The sequence below is a fragment of the Chrysemys picta genome, chromosome 13 (assembly GCF_011386835.1).
Source record: "Chrysemys picta bellii isolate R12L10 chromosome 13, ASM1138683v2, whole genome shotgun sequence".
Classification (NCBI taxonomy): Eukaryota; Metazoa; Chordata; order Testudines; family Emydidae; genus Chrysemys; species Chrysemys picta.
In genome coordinates, this window is record NC_088803.1 from 44,584,275 (window position 1) to 44,607,596 (window position 23,322).

Below are 23,322 nucleotides of genomic sequence, written 5' to 3' on the forward strand. Positions count from 1 at the left end.
AGATTAAGGTAGATTAATAGGCCAGAAGGAGAGACCATTGTGATCAGTTATTCTGATCTCCTGCATAACACAGGCCATAGAATTACCTCCTCTGGTGCTGTCGGCCTTAAACCCTAACTTGTGGTTGAGCTTCAGCATGTCTTCTTAGAAAGAAATCCAATCTTGGATTTTCCATCACATGAATTCTTTAAATCACCACCTCCTTAACTAAGGTGTGCCGATGGCTAATTACCTTCACTATTACATTTCTGCTTTTATTTCTAGTCTGATAATCTCCTAACCCAGGAATTGGAAACTGGGTCCAAAGTAGCTCCCAGCCTAGTGCACTGGGAAGGGGACTTTTTTTCCTCCTTTGTTTTCACATTTGGTTTTACTGAAAGGCGTGTGATTTTTAGATAAAACTAAAAAGGGACATAAGGACTCCTCACTGGCAAAACCCCAGGAATTTGTTCATGATTTTGAAGGAGAATAAAGCGCTTGGTGCCTTCAAGCCCTTTCGGAACACAGACCTAGGACTTCAGTAAATTGCTAGGTGGTGCATAAACTCTACTGTGGGGGACACGGAAATGGAATTGCTTTATGTGACTATTTTCCCTCAGAATCACCGCTAATTTTGAAAGCTGGAGCACTTTGCAACACTTGGACTGACTTGGATCAAACGTTAGCCTGCAGGCAGTTTTGTGCACAGCAGGCTAAATTCTGCTCTGTTACGCTTGTGCAACTTCATTGACTACAGCAGGGTCAAAGCGGAGTAATCAAAGGTCAAATCTGGTGGGTGATAACCGTACACTTCCATTTCAGTTGCTAATAACCCAGCTGGGGGCCGATCTTTCAGTCCAGTGCCTGAGTCAGGTTTGACAGGCCCAGCTTTCGAGCCATATCTGACCAAGGAAGGATAGAAACCAAATACAAAATATTGAAAAATTATGAAAGAACCAACCTGTCAAATACAATACACAAGCAGGCAGAATAGACCTATTTTCTGCCTGGATGTGTAGAAAAATGCCAAGACTAATTAACTACCTAATAAACCCGAATAAAGTATTCCCCCACCTAGGAAGAGCAATGGGGAGTATTTTTTGTAGCGTAGCATGCCATCCTTACCCGTAGCCTGCCAGGAATCCCAGACTGGAAGGGCTGACTTTGTCATTGTAGATGATAAGCTCCATATTCTTGCTGCAAGCATTACCAGAGCACGCAGGATTCCACTCTTCAATAACCCACCACTCAGTAACTTGGCCGGAAGATGAGTTGAGGGCCAGCTGCTGTAGTTTTATGGTTATATTTCGGAAGAAAGCCATTTTGTCTACGTCTTGTGGTTTCTGAGAATGAGCTGGTTCCCAAATGCAAAGATAAAGTTAGGAGCTTTTTCCCTACATGTCTGATACCTTTCAGTACTATGCTTCCCTTCCCTGCATGCTATTTCCTTCTCCAAGTACTCCTCTTCAGAGCAGTGCAGTGGATCTGCTTTGCACATGTAAAAACTGATGTGCTCACAAATTTATGAGAATTTGTCCCTGGGGGAATATTTCCATTTCAGCCAGTTGTTTGGTGCAGAATCTTTGAGATCCTTGGAAATGTGTGTGAGGCTCACAATATTTCCCCTCTTAGCCCACAGTGGGTACCACTTCGGTTTCCACCAAGGAACCCTGAGACCAAAACCTTTATTGCAACTGCTTACCAACTTGCAAGCGATGTGCAGTTCTAGCTTCTGCTCCAGCAGTAGCCCTGAGGTATCTTGGTACCACGCCGGGAAGCAGTCTAGAAACAAGTGGAAGCCAAAATTGCCTTGGAGTTATCAAATACTTCAGTGCTATGCATTAATCTTCTGGATCGTTACCACTTAGAAATGTGCTTGGACCAACCCCCCAGAGTGAATCTTAACTTTGCAACTCCCACCCATATCTGTTAACAGAGCCTATCTAGCTCTGAAGGAGCATATCAGAGAAACTAGCTAAGGTACCTGTATTGCCCCCCCCCATTGCTATAGTATGTGAGCACCTCAAATTATTAACATATTTAATCTCACAAGGCCCTTGTGAGGTAGGGCAGTGACATTATCCCCATTACACAGATGGGAAAATGAGGCCTAGATCCTCAAAAGTATTTAGATGCCTAACCCCCTATTGAAATCAACAGGAGTTAGGTGTCTAAATAACTTTGTGCATCTACATCTGAGTGACCTGCCCAAGGTCCTGCAGGAAGTCTGTGGCAAAGTCAGGAATTGAACCTAGATCTCTGGAGTTCTAGGCTAGCACCCTAACAACCAGATCATCCTTCCAGTCTTCCTCATTAGTTGCCCATTTTTGGCAGCCTCAGGAAAGAGTCCCGGGGTCGACTGGGCTCTGGAAACCAACCAACCCAAAACCACAGAGATGATCCCTCCAGGCATGTATGCAGGGCAGCTGCTGCCTGGGTTGTAACTGCTTTGTGGAATCCAGGGCTTCAGTCTCTAGGGCTGTATAGACACCAGTGTTGATATGCAACGTATTTTAGAAAAGGATGACCATAAATGGGAGCTAAAATACTTCTAGGAGTGACTATAACACCCCTGCCCTTCCTTGTCATCAAACAGGAAGAAGTCCTAACACAGCGTGGTTCTAATGTTTGTAAAAGGAATGACCCTCCCATTTAACATGTGAACAATCCCCTCTACTGTGTTCACCAACAACAATTCTTTGCCATGGCGCAGTTTGAAAACACGGCTCGAACAGAAGAAAAATACTGACATTGGCTCTTTCCTGGTCCCATTTAGCATTTGAACAATTTGTTCTCTTATCTCCTTCTCTTCGTACCGCACTGTGTGCTTGCCAGACGCTTCCACATTCTTCACCAGAGAAGCATTCCTGCCCAAAGGAAATCAAGCGAGGTATATTCAGATGTGGTGCACAAATGCAGTTCAAGATAAGACTTACTGGGAGGGATTCTTCTTCCCGCTGTGGGCCAGATGCGCTGCTGTGTACAGGGGCTGTAAAAGACACTTAACTGGTGAGGAAAGAATTCCTCTGGTGCAGGCACTCTATAAGACAGCTGTGGGCTGTCTTATGAGGGTCCTTTGCAAGCCCTTTGGAAGGAGACATGTTGGAGGTGAAGCTGCAACACAAAGTGATGCAGAGGATAATTACACCAGCCTCTCGGTGGAGGTAGGTGTGAGGTTCAAGTCATGAATGAATGTTTGTAATGGGCTTTGAGATCCCTGAATGGAAGCCATTAATTAACTAATTATTATTATTATGTATTTGTACTGTGGTAGCTCCTAGGAGCCCCCGTCATGGACCAGGACCCCTTTGTGCTAGGTGCTGTACAAACACAGAACACAAAGATGGTCCCTGCCCCAAAGAGCTCACACTCTGTATAAGGCAGGGGAAGCTCAGGAAACAATGTGACAGCATTGGTCAGCATGACTGGCAGTGATCTCAGCACCCCAGCAGGCTAACCATAGTGATGTCTGAATTAATGAGTGTAACCGCTACATAATTCATTAATTGATGTAGTTAAAACTGACGTGTAACTCCTCAGAAAAGTGCTTTTAAAATAAATACAGAACTTGAGCTGCGTCCTTTTTAATCGATTGCAGTGTTAACCACGATGCTGCATTTACCTGAGAATTGTCCAGTGAAAGTTGATGTAGACCGCAGTTGAGCTGGAGAGCTCGTCCATCATGGCCTCTCGGCTGGCGGGACTGATGCTCCACAGCAAGCTAGCATTGCTCTTTATTTTAGCAGTGACGATGTCCTCTGGGCTGTAGTTCACTATAAACTGCATGGCAGACTTGGGAAGGGATAGAAGGGGTAAAACATCAAGACAGGAACCTGTTGGCTTCTCGTTAGGGCCTCATCTACACAGGCTTTGCAACAGGGAACCAACACATTTAAAACAGATTAAACGTATCAGCGGCCAAACTGCGGAGTTTAACTCAGGTCACTCAACTGCTGAGAGCAGGGCCAGGCTGTGTGAGACACTGCTCAAAAACCTAGTGCTGGGCCCAATCCTGCCTCATGGCCAGAGCTCCAGGAGGGACAGGAATGGGGTCACCAGGGAACAGCCCTCACAAAGCTGCTGCCAGGAAAGACTGGCATAATGGAATAGAGCTTTGCCATCTCCCCTCACCTTCCCCTGTCCCCCCGTCCATGCCCCCTTCTGCCCTTGGCTGGGAGGATAGGACCTGATGTGCTGATAGGGACTCTCCTCCAGCAGGGAAATTCCCCTGCTGGGCAGTTGGAGCTGAAGTATGGCTACTTTGCACTTCCTGAGTGTAACACAGGGGCCATAACTGGACTGAGGATCTGGCCCACTGACCCTAATAGAAGCAGGGGTGTACACTAGAGTAGGGTTAGAAATCAGTTTAACCTGCAGCCAGATTTAAACCAGGTGTGACAGGGTGCAGGGGTACTACCTGGTTCTTGATGAGCAAGGGGTTAATATCAGCTCAGCGTTCCCTCCCCCCTTGCACAGGTGCTGTGGGGAAGGGCTATACATTGGCCACTTAAGGCAGTGAGGAGAGGAGTTACTTTAGGGACTGTCAGGCTCTAGACTGGGGAAATATTGGGTGAGTTTATTTTTTGCTTTGACTTTAAGTTGCAATCATTCCCCCTTGAGGAAAGACCTTTGCTGACCACATCTGTGATTTGTTTCTGCTGAGTCACCCTGCCAGCATGTGCCAGGACTTCTAAGCCCTGCTGAAATCCCTCTGTAGACAAGACTTGGGCTAAAAAAATCACTGCAGTTTTATGAAGGGCTCACCCCAGGAAAGGGAAGATCCGCCCACCAAAGCTCCGGGCACCTGCTGGAGAACTCTAACCGAGCAGCGCTAACACTGAGGGATGACCGGAGGGAATCTGGGCTCTCTGAGGAAACGAGCTGTTTGAGTGACACTTACCGGGTGAAGGGCATATTGATTAGCCAGCTCGTTATATGCTGCTGGAGAGAAAGGGATCAGATTCCGCTGCTGAGCGCTCATGGTGAATAATGACTAGGCAAGAAAAAGAGGGCAAATCACAGATTTGGCATTCTCAGTGCAGCCTGGGACCCCTGTGCCTCCAGGCATTGTCAATACAGGGAAAATCCATACCATTGGTATGAACATGAAACCAACTAGAATTTGCCACCTCCCCTTTTCTTTCTTCTTAATACCTTTCCCTTTTCTTTTGCTTCCACTGCCATTTCACACAGGGCACTGAGCAGCCTTCGGGTGACAGCAGCCTTCAATCGCCCCAGCATGGGCCATGTGCACACCAGTGAACAATAAGGTGAAAAGATCCTGACCCTAGTGTAAATCCACTTAGCTCATGTGTGTGTGTCAGTCACGCTCCTGTAAGAATACTACCCTTACCTCATAACCGCTAATGGTAATTTTGACTGAGACATCCAGGGGCTGATTGGTTACTCCTGCCACAGATTTAACCAGTGACATAAGAAGCAGTGGGAACCACACGATGCAGACCAATATAAAGACAATGCAGCCTCCTATTCCATACTTCACAATCATTTTTTTCTTCTGGCCAGAAGGCTGAGGATATTTCTGCAAAGAAAAAGATATAATTGAGCATGATGCAATTGTAGCATGGCAGGGAAACCAGGCAGAAAGGAACTTGGTGACCATTTTGAGGCTATGAGATAATGAGAACATTTGGAAAATAACCCAACTGTTTTGCATGCACACTAAGTGGCAGATTACTCAAACACACACACACACACACACCCCAAGGACATGTGTAGACTGACTGGCAAACACACAACCTCAAGTGAGTTATTCCACTTCTAACTTATCTATTCACTTTTAATGAACTATTTAAAAATTACAACGTTTTTAAGATGCTGTAAATGCTCATTATTTTATTTGTGAGGGTTGGGGTTGAAATGCCCTGTACACACTTATAATTCAGTAGAAATGATCAGTATAATGTCTATATGATGTTCTTAGCGGTAGCCCATTGCTCCCTCTCAGGACTGAGTAGCTCTTTGAGGAAACAGCACTAGTGAAATAGACTGGGGCAAAGCTGTAAAAAGGCTACAGGGCTAGGAAGTTGGAAGCAGCATCTAGAGGAAGAAGGGCCAGGAGCCTAAAGTCTTGGTAGAAACGAGATGTCCCCGCAGCTCCTTCCATTGAAAGGGTGCTGCTCTCTACAGAAAGCAGCAGCAGCTGGTGGCAGAACATAGCATTCAGATATCAAGGACAAATCTGAGATGGAGCTGGCTCCCAGGTTTGATTCCAAAACAACTGGTGGAAGCCCCATTGCTTAGAGGAGCTAAAATTAGACTGGACAAAATCCTACAAAATGTACTGTAGGGAACAGTCCTGCATGGGCCAGAGGGGTGGAGCAGACCTCCGAATAGTTCTTTTCCCGCTCTAACTTGTGTGACTTTTAATATATTCCCTCATTCCCACCATGAGATATGAATTGTACTTATAAATAAGGAAGCACTGTCTATAGCTGGAAACCCCTTTAAGGGAGAGTCTTTTTTAGATGCGGGCAAGGAATTCTTCCCCTCATCTTACAGAGAGAGTGAAATCCTGGCTCCATTGAAGTCAAAAGGAGCTTGGACACTGACTTCAGTGGGGCCAGGATGCCACCCACAGTGACTATTCTGTAAGTGCAAAAGTAGCTTTTGATAACATAGAAGATCCCGCAGGTGGGCTCAGACCAATGCTGATGCTGAAGTGGTACGGGAATGGTGATGTACTGCTAGGCGAAAACCAAACTCCCATCTCTAGTGTCTATTTGACTAAAGGCAAAAGATCCCATAATCTTGGAGTCCCCACCAAAATCCCCACTCTGAGTAAAACAGGTCTATGCCTGAGACATTGCTGAGTGCGTAATTACGGCTGCCTTGTTTAACTATACAGTCAGAATGCTATGGACATCTCCGTTTATCTGCAGCATTGCGGTGCACAGTGAACAAGGGAAGGTTCTGCTCAAACATAAATCTCTATCTTCCCAAGTCCAGTTTTTTCTGAAGGGTGCATTATTTCCCCCCAACCCCCAGCCTAAACTGGCCTCACAAACGTCTGTTGTACAATCCCGTCTCATAAAATTCTCTAACTGGAATCACTTGCCTTCTCAGACTCTCTCAGGCATTTCATAATGAAAATATTTGCATATAAATCCTCCACACAGATCCAGCTGGAAAGACTCAGTGTGGTGTCAGTCCAAACCCAGTCCATGACAGCTCTCAGCTCGGTAAGGAAAGGCACCATACGAAACCTACCAGTTGAAGAAAGAAAGAATGTTATTAACCTTTTAGAGTGACATCTGTTAAATACCAGAGCCTGGAGTCCTAGCAGATAATTTTCAGGCACTTATTGAAATCTTTTTCTTTGGCACAATCTTCCTTGATTTTGACGGACTTTTCCTTTATCAGCTCCTGAAAAACAGTTTCCAGTGTGTAGTTGTATAGTACTGAGATTGTACAGAGTGGCCAGGGATTTCAGAAATCACAGAAACCTTCATGCTTCAGGGCAGAAGCCAAATGCTAACTCCTGGGGGTAGGAAGAAACTTCTCTTATGGGCAAATTATCCCACAATTGTCCATTATGGGAGTCTGAGACATCTGGTACTGGCCACTATCGGCAGGGTACTGGACTGGATGGATCATTCATCTGATCCCATCTGGCAGTTCCTATAAACCTATTCACCCACTAGGGAATTATTCAAATTTGGAAGATCTTTTTTAAAAGCCAAATTTCCAGTGGGGCTTTGACTTGGCCTCCTGTTGTTCCTGTGCAAATACCTGTGTGCACCCTTCTCAGATGTCAGCACCAGTGTACAAAAGACTACCCAAGAATGGGGTCTCACTGTGCTGGATGCTGTACAGAGAAGTATAGTTTCTACCCCCAACTGATAGATTCTCTCACCTGCAGATGTAAGAGATGGAGTTTATTCATGGAACATCCACTGATCTTGAGGGTGTGTGTCTTTGTGCACAAATCATTGTTTCTATCCCCTGAGTTGGCAGGTAATAGCACTCAAAACTGCAGTGCATGGCCCACTGGAGGCCAATGCTTGAAAACTAGGCCACAAGTATGCAGGAGAGAGATTTCTCCCTTGAAGTTCCTTTCAGAGCCTCTTCCTTTATACAAAACCCACAGATTGTTCCATGCAATGTTAGCCCATATGGGAAATGGGTATTTTTTCCATAGGGTTTTTAGGTTAATAATATGTAACTCAGCATGTATTTAAAAATGCATTGAGTACATAAAATTCATCCCAAATATGACCAAACTGGCCAATGGCTTTTTAATATCTCTGCCACAAGACTGTGTATCAACATATTTCCTGTCTGGATCCATTCCAGTGGCAATTCCAGGCATGGAATATATTTAGTCTATATTTACTTAGTCTATTTAACTTTCAGTTAGGCTCATCTCACAACCATGCTATTTCAGGGTGATTTATACAATATTTACATTGAATTCTGCTAATAGTTCCTTGCCTCTTGATACTGGATCACAGCACGTACATTCCAGAGACCCATGCTGGAGGAATAAGCAGCTATTCTAGGCAATCCGAGAGGATCTAGCTAAGGGGAGACTGCCAGGAATGAGATGATTTGTCTGAAAAGTTTATTGAGCGATTATGTAGAAAAGTAGCAATCAGGCTAGGGGAAACACTAAGCTACAGCAACAAGAAGTGTGGGTTGTACTCAAGAGTCAAATTATGGCATTTAGACCCTGCTCTCCTTTCCTCTACAGTGCAAACTTAGGGCTTGAGCTTAATTTCTGATATACTTGCCATAAATCACACATACCCCAAAAAAGAACAGTCACCAGACCAGTCACAGAGCTAAATACTGGTCCCTCTGAATTGAGTGAGGATTGTATCATTGGCTTTAATGAGACTAGGACTTGGCCCATGGTTTTTAGCCTCTATTATAAAAGCTGAACATCCCCTCTCTGCTTACCCTTGGAATAGGAAAAGGTTTACGAAATTGTAACTCTTTGTCAGAAAGTTGCCTAGGACCCGATTCGGATAACCACATTTGATCTGATATGCAGACAGGCCAAAATAAACACATTTGACCAAGTACCAAAGCTGAGCCACATGGTTTCTGTTGAATCTCCTGTAAGTGAATAAAACAGATTTCATTACACTATTTTTTGTCACCAAAGTCCTTTAATGTCCTTTTTTTTTAATGTGACAGTTCCTCAATCACTAGTTTGACCTTCATGTTACTATCACCTCCTCAGACTGGATTGGAATCTAATGAAAATGAGATGCAAAGTGAGTGGCCACATGTCGTCACTTGAGGCTATGGGTCCTATTGAATGGAGCTTCTTTTCCTTGCAGCTTGAATAATAAATGTCCATCCACGAAAGGAGGGTGCTGACCAATAGTGAGCAGCATCAAAGTAGGAGATGTCTAAAGTTGGGAGAATATTTCTGCCAGGGTTTTTCCTTCTTGCCATACGTCATAAGCCTGCAGATGTCTCCTTTTCCTGAGATCTCATTTTCAAAGAGTCAGATGCACAGTTCCCATAACTGAGCTTGCATATGAACCACATACCTGGCCATTTGCTCAAATATACTAGGCATGCAACGCAGTAGCATTTTGCATACATAATTGCATTCTCTTTTGTTCTCTTTACCCAAAGCATGCTGCACTTTCAATGTGAAGACTGCAGTAGGCAATTAAGTTATCCATCTATCCATTTCCAAACCCACCCATAAGTTCTAAGAGCACAAATTAAATTGCTGCTGAAAGCATGCAGAAATTTAAGATTTCAAAGCCACCACGGCTTCTGTCTGTTTTCCCATTGAAAGCAAGTCCTGCTCATGAGAGAGAAAGAGAGATTTTCATGTGACACTGGCCACAGTTGTACCTTTCGGTAACGCCTGGCAAGATGAAGAACATCCAGAAGTGAATGCCAAAGACAAGGACAACCTGGAATACACACTTCCCAAACATAGTCTTCCTCAAGTAAATGGCCCGGTCCACTATCATGGTGCCAAATTGAATCAGGAGCATCACCAGGAAGGCTTCAGGGACCTGGTCTTCCGACAGGGATTCAGTTATGTCAGCAGCTGCTGAGTGTTTCTGAAAGGGGAAACTCTAGTTACAAAGCAATACCATTCAGGATTTATCCAATGATTTTATATAACCCATGGGATAGTGGGGAAATTCCAGACCGTTACTCGTGTGAGTAGTCCCTATTCAGGCAAGTATCTCCCCTGAGTGTAAGGGGACTTACCGCTGTAAGCAAGTGTGGCGTTTTCTGTTACGGGTTGGAAAGGCAAGGCTCTAATCCCTCCTCTCTACAAGCAAATCCCTATTCTGCAGGCACTAAGTAGAAGCATCTTAAATAAAGACGCAGATAAAATGACAGTGAGCAGCTGCTGATGCCTCATGGAGGATTCTGAAGAACAACTGGTTTTTAAATAATTCTGTTCCTTTGTTTTATAGAGCAATGGGCATCTACCCTGCATCCAGATCCAGGTCCATGTTTGTAGCTTGAACCTCCCAAAATCAAACACCCTGTGTTTTGGAAATATTCAGATCCAGATTTCAAAGCCCCACGCTTGGGAGGGTTCAGATATGGAGTTTTAACTAGACCCATTATAAAAATATCAGGGCTTCAGAGCTGTGGTTTCTCTTTCTCCTCCCTAAGTTTTTATAACTAAGACTATTTTGCATGAAACCAAGCTTTTAAGGATCTTGATAGACTCATCTGTTGTTATTACTGCTCATTCCCCCACTTGGAAGCAGAATCACATTCTTTTGAGACATAACAACAACATCCAGATGTGGAAAGGACAAGCAAGTGCTATGGCAGCCAAGCACAATGTGCAAGCAGTAATGCTGAGAGCATAAGCATAGCACTGACTGGGTTGTGCTTCTGTTCCAGAAGCCTACATCACCCTGCCGCTCGGTTTGGAGTTATAGCCCTTCTGAAAATGAAAGTCTCCTGCTCTCTGTGCATGAGGACCCTCTCCTGAAAGAGGCTGAGCATCTCTCATGAGATACTGAGCCGTCCTCTGCTCCCATTAATGTCTATAGTGTTCTTCACCTTGCAGGAGGGGTTCAGTACCCCACAGGATCAAGGCCCTACGTAACCCTCCCTTTCTCTTTTCTTTTGACTAGTTTTCCATCTCAAATCTCTGCACTGAGGTGATCTACTCTCTATAAAACAAAGCAGTGTCTAAAGAAGGGAGGGGGGAATGGAACAAACAAAGAATTCATGATCAAACAAAGTGAAACATTTGCTTTCTTTGGGACACAATGGTACTCCCTGCCCAGTGTCTGGTGTAGAGCCTCTCCCTTCTCCATTGTCATCATTAGTCACTGTGTTATCTGTATCAGTTAGCCTGTCTTTTGTGGATAGTCTCTTCTCTAGTCTATGGAGACTCCTTGCTCAAGAGAATTAAGGTTGAATAAAAAAACAAATGAAAAGAGTGGCTGTAATTCAGGGGAAATTTCCATCATGTTCCTGGTGGTAGAGAAGAGAGAAGAATCAACTGTAGTGAATACAAAATGTGTTCTTTACACACACTCACACTCACACTCTCTCTCTCTCTCTGGTTCCTCCTGGCTCCCAGACTGACTAACTTAGCCTGTGCCTCCTCCTGTCCCCCTAAATCCTGGCGTATGCAGTTATGGAAGGGACTGCTGACTATATACCACAGTCTCTAAGTTAATAATCAAGCTATTTGCTTTGCAGTCTGTATAAAGAAAGTGCATTTGTGCTTACGCCAAAGGCCCAGTATCCAAAGATAACAATTATAAAATTGATCACGTCAACCAGGAACATCAGTGCATAGACGTCACAGACAGGGCTGTACTCCGGATGAATAATGTCGTAGAAGAACTGCCTGATAGGTCGATAGATTTGAAGGGCACTAGGGGTAAAAACAAGTATAATCTAGTTCAATGGAAATTGTAACAATGCATCCTCAGAATGATCAGATGAATGTATCCACTGCACGTCTTCCATAGAAGACCCATAAAAACTGGAATTATAATTACTCTACTGAACTGAAGACCAACAATGTCTCATTTTCTTAAGCGATGTTACAAATAATACCCCAATTACATTTTAATCACCAGCTTCTTTGCTTTCAATATCAGTTGTTTCATCTTTTGCTTAAGAAGTTTCTTCTTGCTGATGGGACTCTTTCTAAAAAGCTTCCATTTCTTCCTGGCTTCCTTCTTCTGAGTCTTGCCTACAAAAGAGAAGACAAATCACAGTTTTGTCTGGGGGCCATTCTTTTCTTAACAGCCATGTCCTAATTTTGTCACAAAGGTTTACAATTCTGTTTAACCTTAGGTGTTCCAATAAGGCACTAATTCAGCCAGTAGGGTTATCTTGCAAGAAATCAATGTTTGAGAAGGCCCTATGAATATAGTTTATTGGGCTAGCAAATACACTAAGTTACTCAGAAGGAATTATTTGGCATCTATATACCATGCTAATGGACACATTAGGAAAAAAAATCAAAGTAATACTCTAGTATGGGTGGGTAGAGACTACAACAATCTAGGCACAATCTCCCTATTTTCAGGTGCATCCAGAGAAAATTTGTCTCCTTGTATTTTCTCCACCTGAATTTTAAAATGAAAGCCCCCTTAGTGTCTAAATCTAGCTCAGTGTGGCTCTGACTACCTCTGTTAACGGAGGCTGTCTTCCTTCCTCTGAAGATGCTCCCTGAGGGATTGTGATGTCTAAAAAGGTGCCATGCCCCCGATCCAGGCTCATCTTCCTGCAGACCTCCTCTGGACTCCTGGTTCTTTGGACTCTTAGAACATCTCCTTTTCTTGGTATCAGACACATTGACGCCTTTGGAATTCCATAGTCCATGGCACTAATGGGAACATTTAAAGAATGATTAATACAGTTTGATACACTGTGTCCTCAGCACAGCATCTTTAATTCGCAGTAACCATGAATTACTCTACAGGTGGAGACAGAGGCAGGCACAGAATGGGGGAGAGAGAAACGGTGAGTTTACACTTGAGCTGAAAGGTTGGTTTCATGATGGGTAGGGAATGGGCACAAGTCCCCAAATTTGGATCCACACTTCAAAGCCTCTAAAATCCAGGGGCAAACCTCTTATTGACTTTAGCGGGCTAGGATTTCACCCCAAGGACTCTAATCTCCCATCACAGCACGTGAGTATCTCACATTAAAGCAAATGGCATTTATTTGTAAAGAATTGGGCCCATAAGTGTTCAAATCTGGGATTTTGTTGGAGTTGAGGACCAAATGCTAAGTTTAAATCCAAACCTGGGTTTGGAGTCTGAGTCCCTGCCCCCAAAGGATGGGATGAGTTTTAAATTTATAACAGAAATGAAGATCTGGCAAGTTTAGCAGAGTTTCAGTTTTTCTCTGCAAACATTCAGCAGAGGTCTAAGAAATTAGCCATTTCTTCTCCTTCTCCTTCTCTTCAAGAACAACTTACCTTCAAGATAGACCTGTGAAAGAACAAAGCCAGCAGCTGCACAAGATCAAAATGCACATAGCCATCCTTCTTCTCAATCCCGACAATGTTTGGCAGAACAAATGGCTCTTCTGCATTGATGCCGCAGTATAATTTAGTGGTCCAGGGAAAGAATCCAAACTGAGCAAAATATTTGACAACTACTGTTATCTAAAGAGAAAAAAAATACGAAATTAGTTGGAAGACATGGCCTGGCAGGGCAACAGCTAGCCTTAAACATTTTCAGAAGAGTTTCTAGATCTTCCAAATACAGGGAAAGATTCCAACCAGCATTTCTGCTGGCTTGAGATTCTGGAGAGCTAGCCTTTCTTTGGGATCCAGTGGCGTTTCATCACGTATCGATGTTCTCTAATTTGTTTATTTCTGGTTTTATGTTCAATAAATTACCTGCAGTTCGTGAGCTACCTTCAGACCTACCAACGTCCTTTAGTCACATCCGCTCTCTAGTCTACCCCATTAACATCAATTCTAACAGAAGTTTATTGCACTTTAATGTAAAGAAAAAGAATAGTACTTGTTTGCAGAGAGACACATGTCTGCAGCAAGGCAATTTTCTGGCTGTTGCATACCTCTGTATAAACGATAGCCATCATCCAGAAGAATTTAGTAGGCCTTGGAATGGATAACATGGCCCACAGAAATATAAGGATAGGCAGAACCAAAGTGAGGACTGACGCAGAGACCATGTGGTTGAGAATGATCACAAAATAACAGAGCATTTCTGACTTGGATACCATCGCATTGTACAAAGCAAAGCCCAACTTCAGGGATCGAGGCAGACTCTGGTAAAACTTGTCTGACTGCTCCAGTTCATTGTCATGAAACATCCTGAACCACAGAACAAAAAAAAAATATAAAAATAGATGAATTATATTTCCTCACAGAATTGGTGCAAGGCTACAAGCTAGTATTTTTAATACAGAAGGTTATATAAATGAGACCAGATGTATGGCATAATATAATCTCTTCAGAACTGCATGCCTAAAGCTGTGATAGTTTGTCAACCAGATCTTCTGTGAAAGCTGTTAGTGATCTAGCTCACATACACTCATAGTCCCCCCACCTCTCATTCTGAACGGCCCCCACAAAACACGGGTGTGTTTGCACATTTAAACCTCCAAGTACAAAGTAACTCCTGGAGGTGCTGCTAAGTACTCTCCATTTTTGTTGACCTTAGCCCTTAATTTACCAATTCAGTAGCATTAGTGCATGACGACCGTAGTGCTCGTATGAACGTATGTGTCGGCACAGTTCTTTAAATCTAACCCTAATAGTAGAGCTGGTCGGGGGGAGTGAGGACAAAACAACAACAAAAAAGCACCTTTGTGACATTTTTGAAATTTCGGAGTTGTTTCCATCTCATAGGGTTCAACTGGGCCTGAAATGTTCTGTGGGGGTGGGTTGTTTTTTTTACTGACATTTTAATTTGTGTTTTAAATATTTTTTCATTTACCACAACCACCATTTTCAATAAGTAACAGTTTGTGGTAAGCAAAAAAAATCTATTTTGGTAAAAAATTCAGTAAAAATCATGGGAAAAAATTGCGAAAAATGAGAATTTCAACAAATTTGTATGAAAAGTTTCATTTTGGAAAAAAAAAAGCCATGGGAGGGTGGGGGACTTTGAAAATTTTTGACCAGTTGGACCCTGTAGTAGTATTAGTCTCATGAAGAATTTAATCCATAGTTCCATATCCCCCAGCTGGTGAAAACTGGCAATTGGAGCTACACTGACTTACGCCAGCTGAGCATCTGCTCCATAAAGTCTCTTTTTAGTCCGACATCAAACACAACGTCCAATGTCAGCTTGTGCAAGTGAAAAAACTAGAAACAATGAAGTGATGCCAGGCTGTTTAAGGCACATCATCATTCCATGAACACATTGTGGGTATCTCTGCAGCTGGCTTTGACTTTAGGTCTTTCTTGCCTGTTCAGAAGCAGCTCACTGGCAGTCATGATAACAGGAACTTCATTTAATGGCCTGCCTGCTTCTTTGCTCCTCTCAGCTGTTGGGGAAACAGCATAATCTTTTGTTTCACGGGAAGGAAGTGGAGTGGTCATTTCTGGGGCAGCTTCTTTGACACTGTCTTCATCTTCCATCTTCTCTCCTGCCTCATCTCCATTAATTTCCTCAGCAACTTCATCAGATGTCCTAGATTCAGAATGAGTTTATTTTTAAAAAAAAAATCACTGAAAATCACAAATTAAGTTTCTTAATAGACGTTGAAATAATTGTACTCATATGAAACCTCCTGGCTCATGCCAAAGCGAGAAGGGGCTCACTCACCAAAAAATCAGAATCCAGCTAAGAATTCCAACATCTAAGGTCACAGTGACAGCGATTAGAAAGGATTCACACAGAATTTAATGTTATTTCCATACAAGCTTGTTCTTTTAAAGTATTCAAAATATTTCATGTTGCATCACACTAGTCGCAGGCTAACCAGCCTCACAGCAGTCCTTGCATGAGCTGCATGCTTTTGATCTCTCTGCACTATTACACATGGGTTACTCCAGCTGCATGCCAGCTAATTCCACTGTAATCCTTCCCCTGAGTTTAGCTGCTGCTAACTGACCTCCCTGTAGCCACTCCTTAGGGGCTATTTTTCATAGAATCCTAGAAATATTGGTCTGGAAGGGATTCGAGAAGTCACCACGTCAAGAACCCCTGCTCTGTAGAGGACCAAGTAAACCTAGATTATCCCTGACAGGTGTTTGTCCAATCTGTTCTGAAAAACCTCCAGTGATATGGATTCCACAACCTCCCATGGAAACCTGTTCCAGAGCTTAACTATCCTTATCGTTAGAAAGTTTTTCCTAATATCTAACCTACATCTCCCTTGCTGCAGATTAAGCCTATTACTTCTTGTCTCACCTTCAGTGGACATGGAGAACAATTGATCACCATCCTCTTTATAACCACCCTTAACACAGTTGAAGACTGTTATCAGATCCTTCCTCAGTCATCTTTTCTCAAGACTAAACATGCCCATTTTTTTTAACCATTCCTTATAAGTCAGGTTTTCTAAACGTTTGTTGCTCTCCTCTAGATTCTCTCCAATTTGTTCCCATCTTTCCTAAAGTGTGGCACCCAGAATTGGACACAGCTTTCTAGCTGAGAGTTTACCAGTGTCAAGTAGAGCAGGACAAATACCTACCATGTCTTACATATGACACTCCTGCTAAAACATCCCTCAATGATATGGGATGTTTCTTCACAGCTGCATCACATCGTTAACTTATATTCAATGTGTGATCCACTAGGCATTAAACATCTCAGCTTTCTTTTTATGTCATCAGTTATTAGCCCTCCTTCCCTGCTAAGCAGACTTTCCTTCATCTTTCTCTTGCTCCTAAATGTATTTGAAGAACCTCTTCTTACTGCTTTTTATGTCCCTTGCTAAGTGTAACTCATTGTGTGCCTTACCCATTCTGATTTTGCCCTTACATGCTTGTGCTATTCATTTGTACTCCTCCTTAGAAATTTGTCCATGATTCCACTTTTTTTAGGAGTCCTTTTTGATTTTCCAGTCATTAAAGAGCTCCTGATGGAGCCATATTGGCCTCTTACTATTCTTCCTGTCTTTCCTTTGTGTCAGGATAGCATGCAGTTCTGCCTTTCATATTGTACCCTTGAGAAACCACCAGTTCTCCTGACCTCCTTTTTTCCCTTAGATTTTCTTCCTGGGACCTTACCTACCAGTTCCGAGTTTTGCTGCATGCCATCTCACTGTAACCATTCATTGGTTGACTCCAGGTGCTGCTAACTGATGACACTGCTACCCCTCTCTTGGGATTACTCCTGTTTTGTTTTGTTTTTTGCTTTGAGCTCAAATGAATTTAAAAATCTCAAAGTGAAGCAAAGCAGAGCTGCCAAGCTTCACCCAGCTTCCACTCAAACCATCAGTTATCCCAGATTCACTCTGAACTGGGACCAGGTTCACTCCATAACTCAGGCTTGGAGGCTTGAGAGGAAGGATGGTTCAATGATCAGAGCACTAACCTAGGGTTTAGGAAACTTGCCTTCAAGTCCCTGCTCTGCCACAGACTTCCTGTGTGACCTTGGGCACATCATTTAGCCTCCCTGTGCCTCAGTTCCCAGCTGTAGAATGGGGATAACAGCACCTTCCAGGGAGTTGAGGATACATACATTAAAGGATTGTTAGCTGCTCAGATACTATGGCTTGTGGCGGGGGAGGGGGGGAGGGCAGATAAACACCTTAGATTTGTAACAAACTCAGCAAATATTACCTAGTTGCACATTACCTTACTACAGGTTTGCACAGCTCTTATGAGAAGTTCTGACAAGGATAATGTCCCCACTGTCTATTCACCTGGATGCACTGCTCTCGTGCGGTAGCTGGGTTCCCCTCGTGGGTATCTGCTGGCACTCTAATGTGTCTTCATGCTGATCCTCCTGTGTGCCTTTCATTTTATTTCCCCCATAAAGACTTGCTTGCACTTGCTGACTCTTCTTCAGGTTGTAATATTGGAGAATTGTGTCTGGTGAGGCTTCTTTTCCCTTAAAAAATTAATCCAAAATCAGTCAGATGGTAAAAATGCTGTCCTCATTTCTGTCAAAGGAAGCGATTGTAATCCCATACTACCCTTTGAGACCGCTACAGTCCCATGGGGAATTCCCACCTTTAAAACAGATGGCTGGTGCTCATTTTATATCCTTGTGTCCCACGCTAAATAAGATGTTCCCTTCCTTGCTGTTAATGCCTTTCAGAATATAAGCATGACAGCTCTTAGTCATCACTAAACATAGTTCGTAGAAACATGTGGGAATGGACATTTATATGGATCTCAAGAATATCCAGTATTATCATAATTAATAATAGCACAGATTTTGAAAGGAATATTAAATCTCATGTTTTGTGATTTAAGAGACCAAGAGGAGACCCCTTTCTCCCTACTGTGGAGTTTCTTGCATCTTCTTCTGAAGAATCTGGTGCTGGCCACTGCCAGAGACAGGACACTGGACTAACTGCACCTTGGTTCTGATCCAATACACCAGGGGTTCTCAAACTTCATTGCACCGCGACCCCTTTCTGACAACGAAAATTACTACACGACCCTCGAAGGGGGGACCGAAGCCTGAGCCCACCCGAGCCCCACTGCCCCGGGCAGGGCAGGCCAAAGCCCAAGCCCCACTGCCCTGGGTGGGGGGGTGCCCAAGCCCAAGGGCTTCAGCCCCAGGCGGGGGAGCTGTAACCTGAGCCCCTCCACCAAGGGCAGAAGCCCTCAGGCTTTGACCCCAGGCCGTTGGACTCGGGCTTCAGCTCTGGCGACCCCATTAAAACAGGGTCGTGACCCACTTTGGGATCCCGACCCACAGTTTGAGAACCGCTGCAATACACCAATTCCTATGTTCCTATTAAATTATTGGGGTTTTTCTCCATGAAAAATTTAGAAGAAAACAAAAGATTTTCAGTTTCATCAAAAAATGTCTTCAAAAATTTTCCTGGTTCTTGTTGAAAAAACAAAAAATGTAAACAATTTTTTTCAATGTGTTGTTTTTATTGCTGAAAACTAAAAAACACCCCGTTTTATTTTTTAAAAGAAAACCCCAATTTTTTTTACAACAGGATTTTTTTTCATGAAAGTTCCCATTTAGCCAAAAAGCCATTTTTCATTGGAAAATATTTTCAATGAAAATTGTTTAACCAGCTCTAAATATTCACTCTTTTAATCTTTCCTTGCAAGTCAATCTTTCAGGCGTCTGGAATACTTTTGTTCAGTGATGTAAGCAGTGTTCAGAATATATACTGACATCATCTCTTTAAGGGGAGTAACAATGGGTTTCAGAACACGGTCTAATGCAGAAAGATTGGTCCACAAATAAACATGAATAAAGCGTATTTCTAGTTGCTATTGTAATGCATAAATAATCAGAGAAACTGGTTGGAAAACGTCAATAAAAAACCTGGAAATTATATTTTGAAAATGAAAAAGGAAATTAAAAGTGACTTGAAATGGAGTCTTGGACTGAAATTGAAGTGACCAATGAAAATTTTCTGTGACTTTTCTCTTTTCAAGACAATTCTATCAATGAGCTTGTGCTCAATGGGGCATTTTTATGCACATCTAATTCAATGGGAATTTTGTGTATATAAAGATTTCAGGACAGAGCCCAGAATTTCCAGCTTGTTACAGTTTAATATAGTCAGACGTCCTGTTACATAAACAAAAAAACCCAGGACATTGTGTAAAATGACAGTGATCTTACCTTATTAGTTTCTCGCCATAGCATGTACCTTTCAATTCTCAGTACGTTTGCTATGTCCAGGTTATTTTTACAAAGTGAGTTTAGTGCTTCTGTAGTATCATCTAGCAATGCTTGAACAAAAACCCAAGTAAACTTGATTGTGTTGATTAGTCTTTCAATTATACTTTCTGTCAAAAGGAGAAAAAAACATGTACAGTTACAAACAGGAAATGGTTCTACACACTATTCTATTTCAACCAGCTCCTCAGCACTGGCTGAGATACTGTGATAAAGGATTTCAAAGGTCAGTTTAGGTCATCTTTATTCCCATCCAAGCCTGATCCATCTTACTGAAGTGGGTATTGCCAATACGGAGGTGGACCAGAATATCATACATTAAGATTTGAATGACCTTGAAAACGGGAGTAATAGAAATGGGATGAAATTTAACAGTGTAAAGTGTCAGGTCATGCACTTAAGAAAAATTCTTGTTAATCCCTATAAAATGGGGACATATCAGTTGGAAGTGACAAAGGCGGAGAAAGACCTGGATGTATTGGTTGATCACAGGATGACTATGAGCCACCAATATGATGCAGCCATGAAAAAGGCTAATGCAATCGTAGGATGCATCAGGCAAGGTATTTCCACTAGAGATAGGGAAGTGTTAGTACCATTATACAAGGTACTGATGAGACCTCATCTGGAATACTGTGTGGCATTCTGGTTTCCTATGTTTAAGAAAGATTAATTCAAACTGGAACAGGTGCAGAGAAGGGCTACTAGGATGGTCAGAGAGTGGAGAACCTACTTTACAAGAGGGGACTTAGAATCATAGGACTAGAAGGGACCTCGAGAGGTCATCTAGTCCAGTCCCCTGCACTCATGACAGGACTAAGTAGTATCTAGATCATCCCTGACAGGTGTTTGTCCATCTTGCTCTTAAAAATCTCCAATGACGGAGATTCCATAACCTCCCTAGGCAATTTATTCCAGTGCTTAACCACTCTGACAGTTAGGAAGCTTTTCCTAATGTCCAACCTAAACCTCCCTTCCTGCAATTTAAGCCCATTGCTTCTTGTCCTATCCTCAGAGGTTGAGAAGAACAATTTTTCTCCCTCCTCCTTGTAACAACCTTTTATGTACTTGAAAACTATTATCATGTCCCCTCTCAGTCTTCTCTTTTCCAGACGAAACAAACCCAATTTTTCCAATCTTCCCTCATAGGTCATGTTTTCTAGATATTTAATCATTTTTGTTGCTCTTCTCTGGACTTTCTCCAATTTGTCCACATCTTTCTTGAAATATGGTGCCAGAACTGGACACAATACTCCAGTTGAGGCCTAATCAGGGCAGAGTAGAGTAATTACTTCTCATGTCTTGCTTACAAGACTCCTGCTAGCATATCCCAGAATGATGTTTGCTTTTTTTGCAACAGTGGTACATTGTTGACTCATATTTAGCATATTTAGATCCCTTTCCGCAGTACACCTTCCTAGGCAGTCATTTGCCATTTTGTATGTGTGCAACTGATTGTTCCTTCCTAAATGGAGTACTTTGCATTTATCCTTATTGAATTTCATCCTATTTACTTCAGACCATTTTTCCAGTTTGTCTACATAATTTTGAATTATAATCCTATCCTCCAAAGCACTTGCAACCCCTCCTTAAGGAGCTTGGCTTGATTAGCCTAACAAAATGAAGGCTGACAGGAGATATGATTGTTCTCTATGAATACAGCAGAGGGATAAACACCAGGGATGGAGAGGAGTTATTTAAATAAAGGGCCAATGTTGGCACAAGAACAAATGGATATTAACTGGCCATCCATAAATTTAGACTTGAAATTAGATAAAGGTTTCTAACCATCAGAGGAATGAAGTTCTGGATCAGCCCTCCAAGGGGAGTAATGAGGGAAATAAACTGAGCTTGATACGTTTATGGAGGGGATGATATGATGAGGTTGCCTACAAAGGCATATGGCCCATCCCACATCTGCTGGTAGCAAATATCTCCACAGCCAGAGATGGGACACTGGATGGGGAGGGCTCTGAGTTACTACAGAGAATTCTTTCACAGGTTTCTGGCTAGTGGGTCTCGCCCACATGTTCAGGGTCTAACTGATCAGCATTTTGGGGGATGGGAAGGAATTGTCAGACTGGCAGAGAACTTGGGTTGTTGTTGTTTTTTTGCCTTCCTCTGCAGTGTGGGCTCAGGTCACTTGCTGGTTTGAACTAGAGTAAATGGTGGATTTGCTGTAACCTGAAGTCTTCAAATCTTGAGACTTCAATGACTCAGCCAGAGGCTTTGGATCTATTACAGGAGTGGATGGTTGAGGTTCTATGGCCTGGAATGTGCAGAAGGTCACACTAGATCATGATGGTCCCTTATGGTCTTAAAGTCTATGAGTCTATGAAATCATCTGAGCAAGGGCTTCTGGTTTGCTGCTACCGTATGGAGTTACTCACCTGACTCATCTAGGTTCTCTTCAGTGACTGATATCTCCCCTTTCTCTTCATGGAATTCCAACTTTACCTCCCCTGTATCATACAGAAACATAAGCAGAGCTATAGAGGAGATAAACTTCGCCTAGACATCTTTCCAGCTATTCAGGAATTATGAGCCCAGCCCAATGCCCAGTGAAATCAATGGGACTATGACTCCAGCTGAAGGTTACATAATCAGATAACAAGACACTGTATTGAAATGCACATGTATGTGGGGCAGAGTTAAGGGCATTGTGGCTATGGAAAAGGGAAGTCTTCATCCAGCATGTGGGACATGCTGGGGGCAGGCGATATGGATGGTAATTAAAGCCAGTGTCAGCATTTCCTGACCTGGCCACATGTAAATGAGTACCCTTAACATTGTGTTAGTTGATTCTTGCTGTAGGAATTACAGCCTCTCTCATTCAAACAGTTCTTTTTTTGTCTAATTTGGCCAAGCAGCCCCTTTGCGCAGGTGTTGGTGCATTCTTCCCATTACCTGCCAGTCGCTGCTGCTCCTCCTCCTCTTTCTTCCTCTGCTCTCTGGTTTCATCTTGTTTTCTTGTTCTCAGAGCTGATTTAGAGCTAGACATCCAGGCTTCATACACAAGCTGCATGGAGAAACCCCATTAGTCTTTGGTGCTTCCATCCGGCTGATCAAGCCTAAGCTGTGTTTCGTTTGATGTACTCCAGGATGCTGGGGCTTCCCAAACTTTTTAATAGAGTGGATCAAATATGTGGTGTGTCCCCCACTCCCACTTCCATTCACATGGCCCCCCTTTCCTCTCCTCCCATTCATGGTTCTACAGACCCCTTTCCCTCCCACTGGGAATTCACTGACACCCTCCGCTTCCCTTTACAGTCACCTAATGCCCCCCCCAGTAACAACAGCAATTGCTTATATGGAAAAGCAACGTTGGGAAAATATTTTGGTTTCCAGTAAATCTCTACCTCACTCTTTTCACCCGTAAGTCTCAAAGCATTTTACAAAAGACATAAGCATCATCATTGCCATTTTACAGAAGGTGAAACTGAGACACCGGGAAATCGGGTGACTTGTTCAAGGTCACACAGCAATCCAGTGGCAGAGTTGGAAATAGAACCCAAATCTCCTGAGTCCCAATCCAGTGCTCTATCCACTAGGCAACGCTGCTTAATATTATCAAAAATAAGTCCTGCACCTGGAATGCTGT

At 43.0% G+C, this 23,322-nt stretch overlaps 2 protein-coding genes across 2 annotated transcripts in view; both read right to left on the reverse strand.

The window, feature by feature from the left end:
• Positions 1–23,322, reverse strand: part of LOC112059223 (piezo-type mechanosensitive ion channel component 2-like) — a 67,834-nt gene that overhangs the window by 2,271 nt on the left and 42,241 nt on the right. The window contains exons 31-41 of the mRNA XM_065565237.1: positions 22,112–22,183; positions 19,665–19,831; positions 17,767–17,954; positions 15,360–15,584; positions 7,058–7,205; positions 5,333–5,521; positions 4,880–4,972; positions 3,602–3,771; positions 2,730–2,846; positions 1,682–1,761; positions 1,105–1,333 (exon numbers count right to left, since the gene is read on the reverse strand). Of these exons, the coding sequence (XP_065421309.1) occupies positions 1,105–1,333; positions 1,682–1,761; positions 2,730–2,846; positions 3,602–3,771; positions 4,880–4,972; positions 5,333–5,521; positions 7,058–7,205; positions 15,360–15,584; positions 17,767–17,954; positions 19,665–19,831; positions 22,112–22,183 (1,678 nt within the window). The remainder of the gene's footprint in view (positions 1–1,104; positions 1,334–1,681; positions 1,762–2,729; positions 2,847–3,601; positions 3,772–4,879; positions 4,973–5,332; positions 5,522–7,057; positions 7,206–15,359; positions 15,585–17,766; positions 17,955–19,664; positions 19,832–22,111; positions 22,184–23,322) is intronic.
• LOC135975362 (piezo-type mechanosensitive ion channel component 2-like) lies at positions 11,631–14,432 on the reverse strand. The gene is made up of 5 exons (XM_065566064.1): positions 14,002–14,432; positions 13,394–13,582; positions 12,598–12,796; positions 12,028–12,157; positions 11,631–11,833 (listed from the first exon to the last, which is right to left on the reverse strand). Exons 1-5 carry the CDS (start codon positions 14,257–14,259, stop codon positions 11,641–11,643), a joined length of 969 nt encoding a protein of 322 aa, XP_065422136.1. The 5' UTR covers positions 14,260–14,432; the 3' UTR covers positions 11,631–11,640.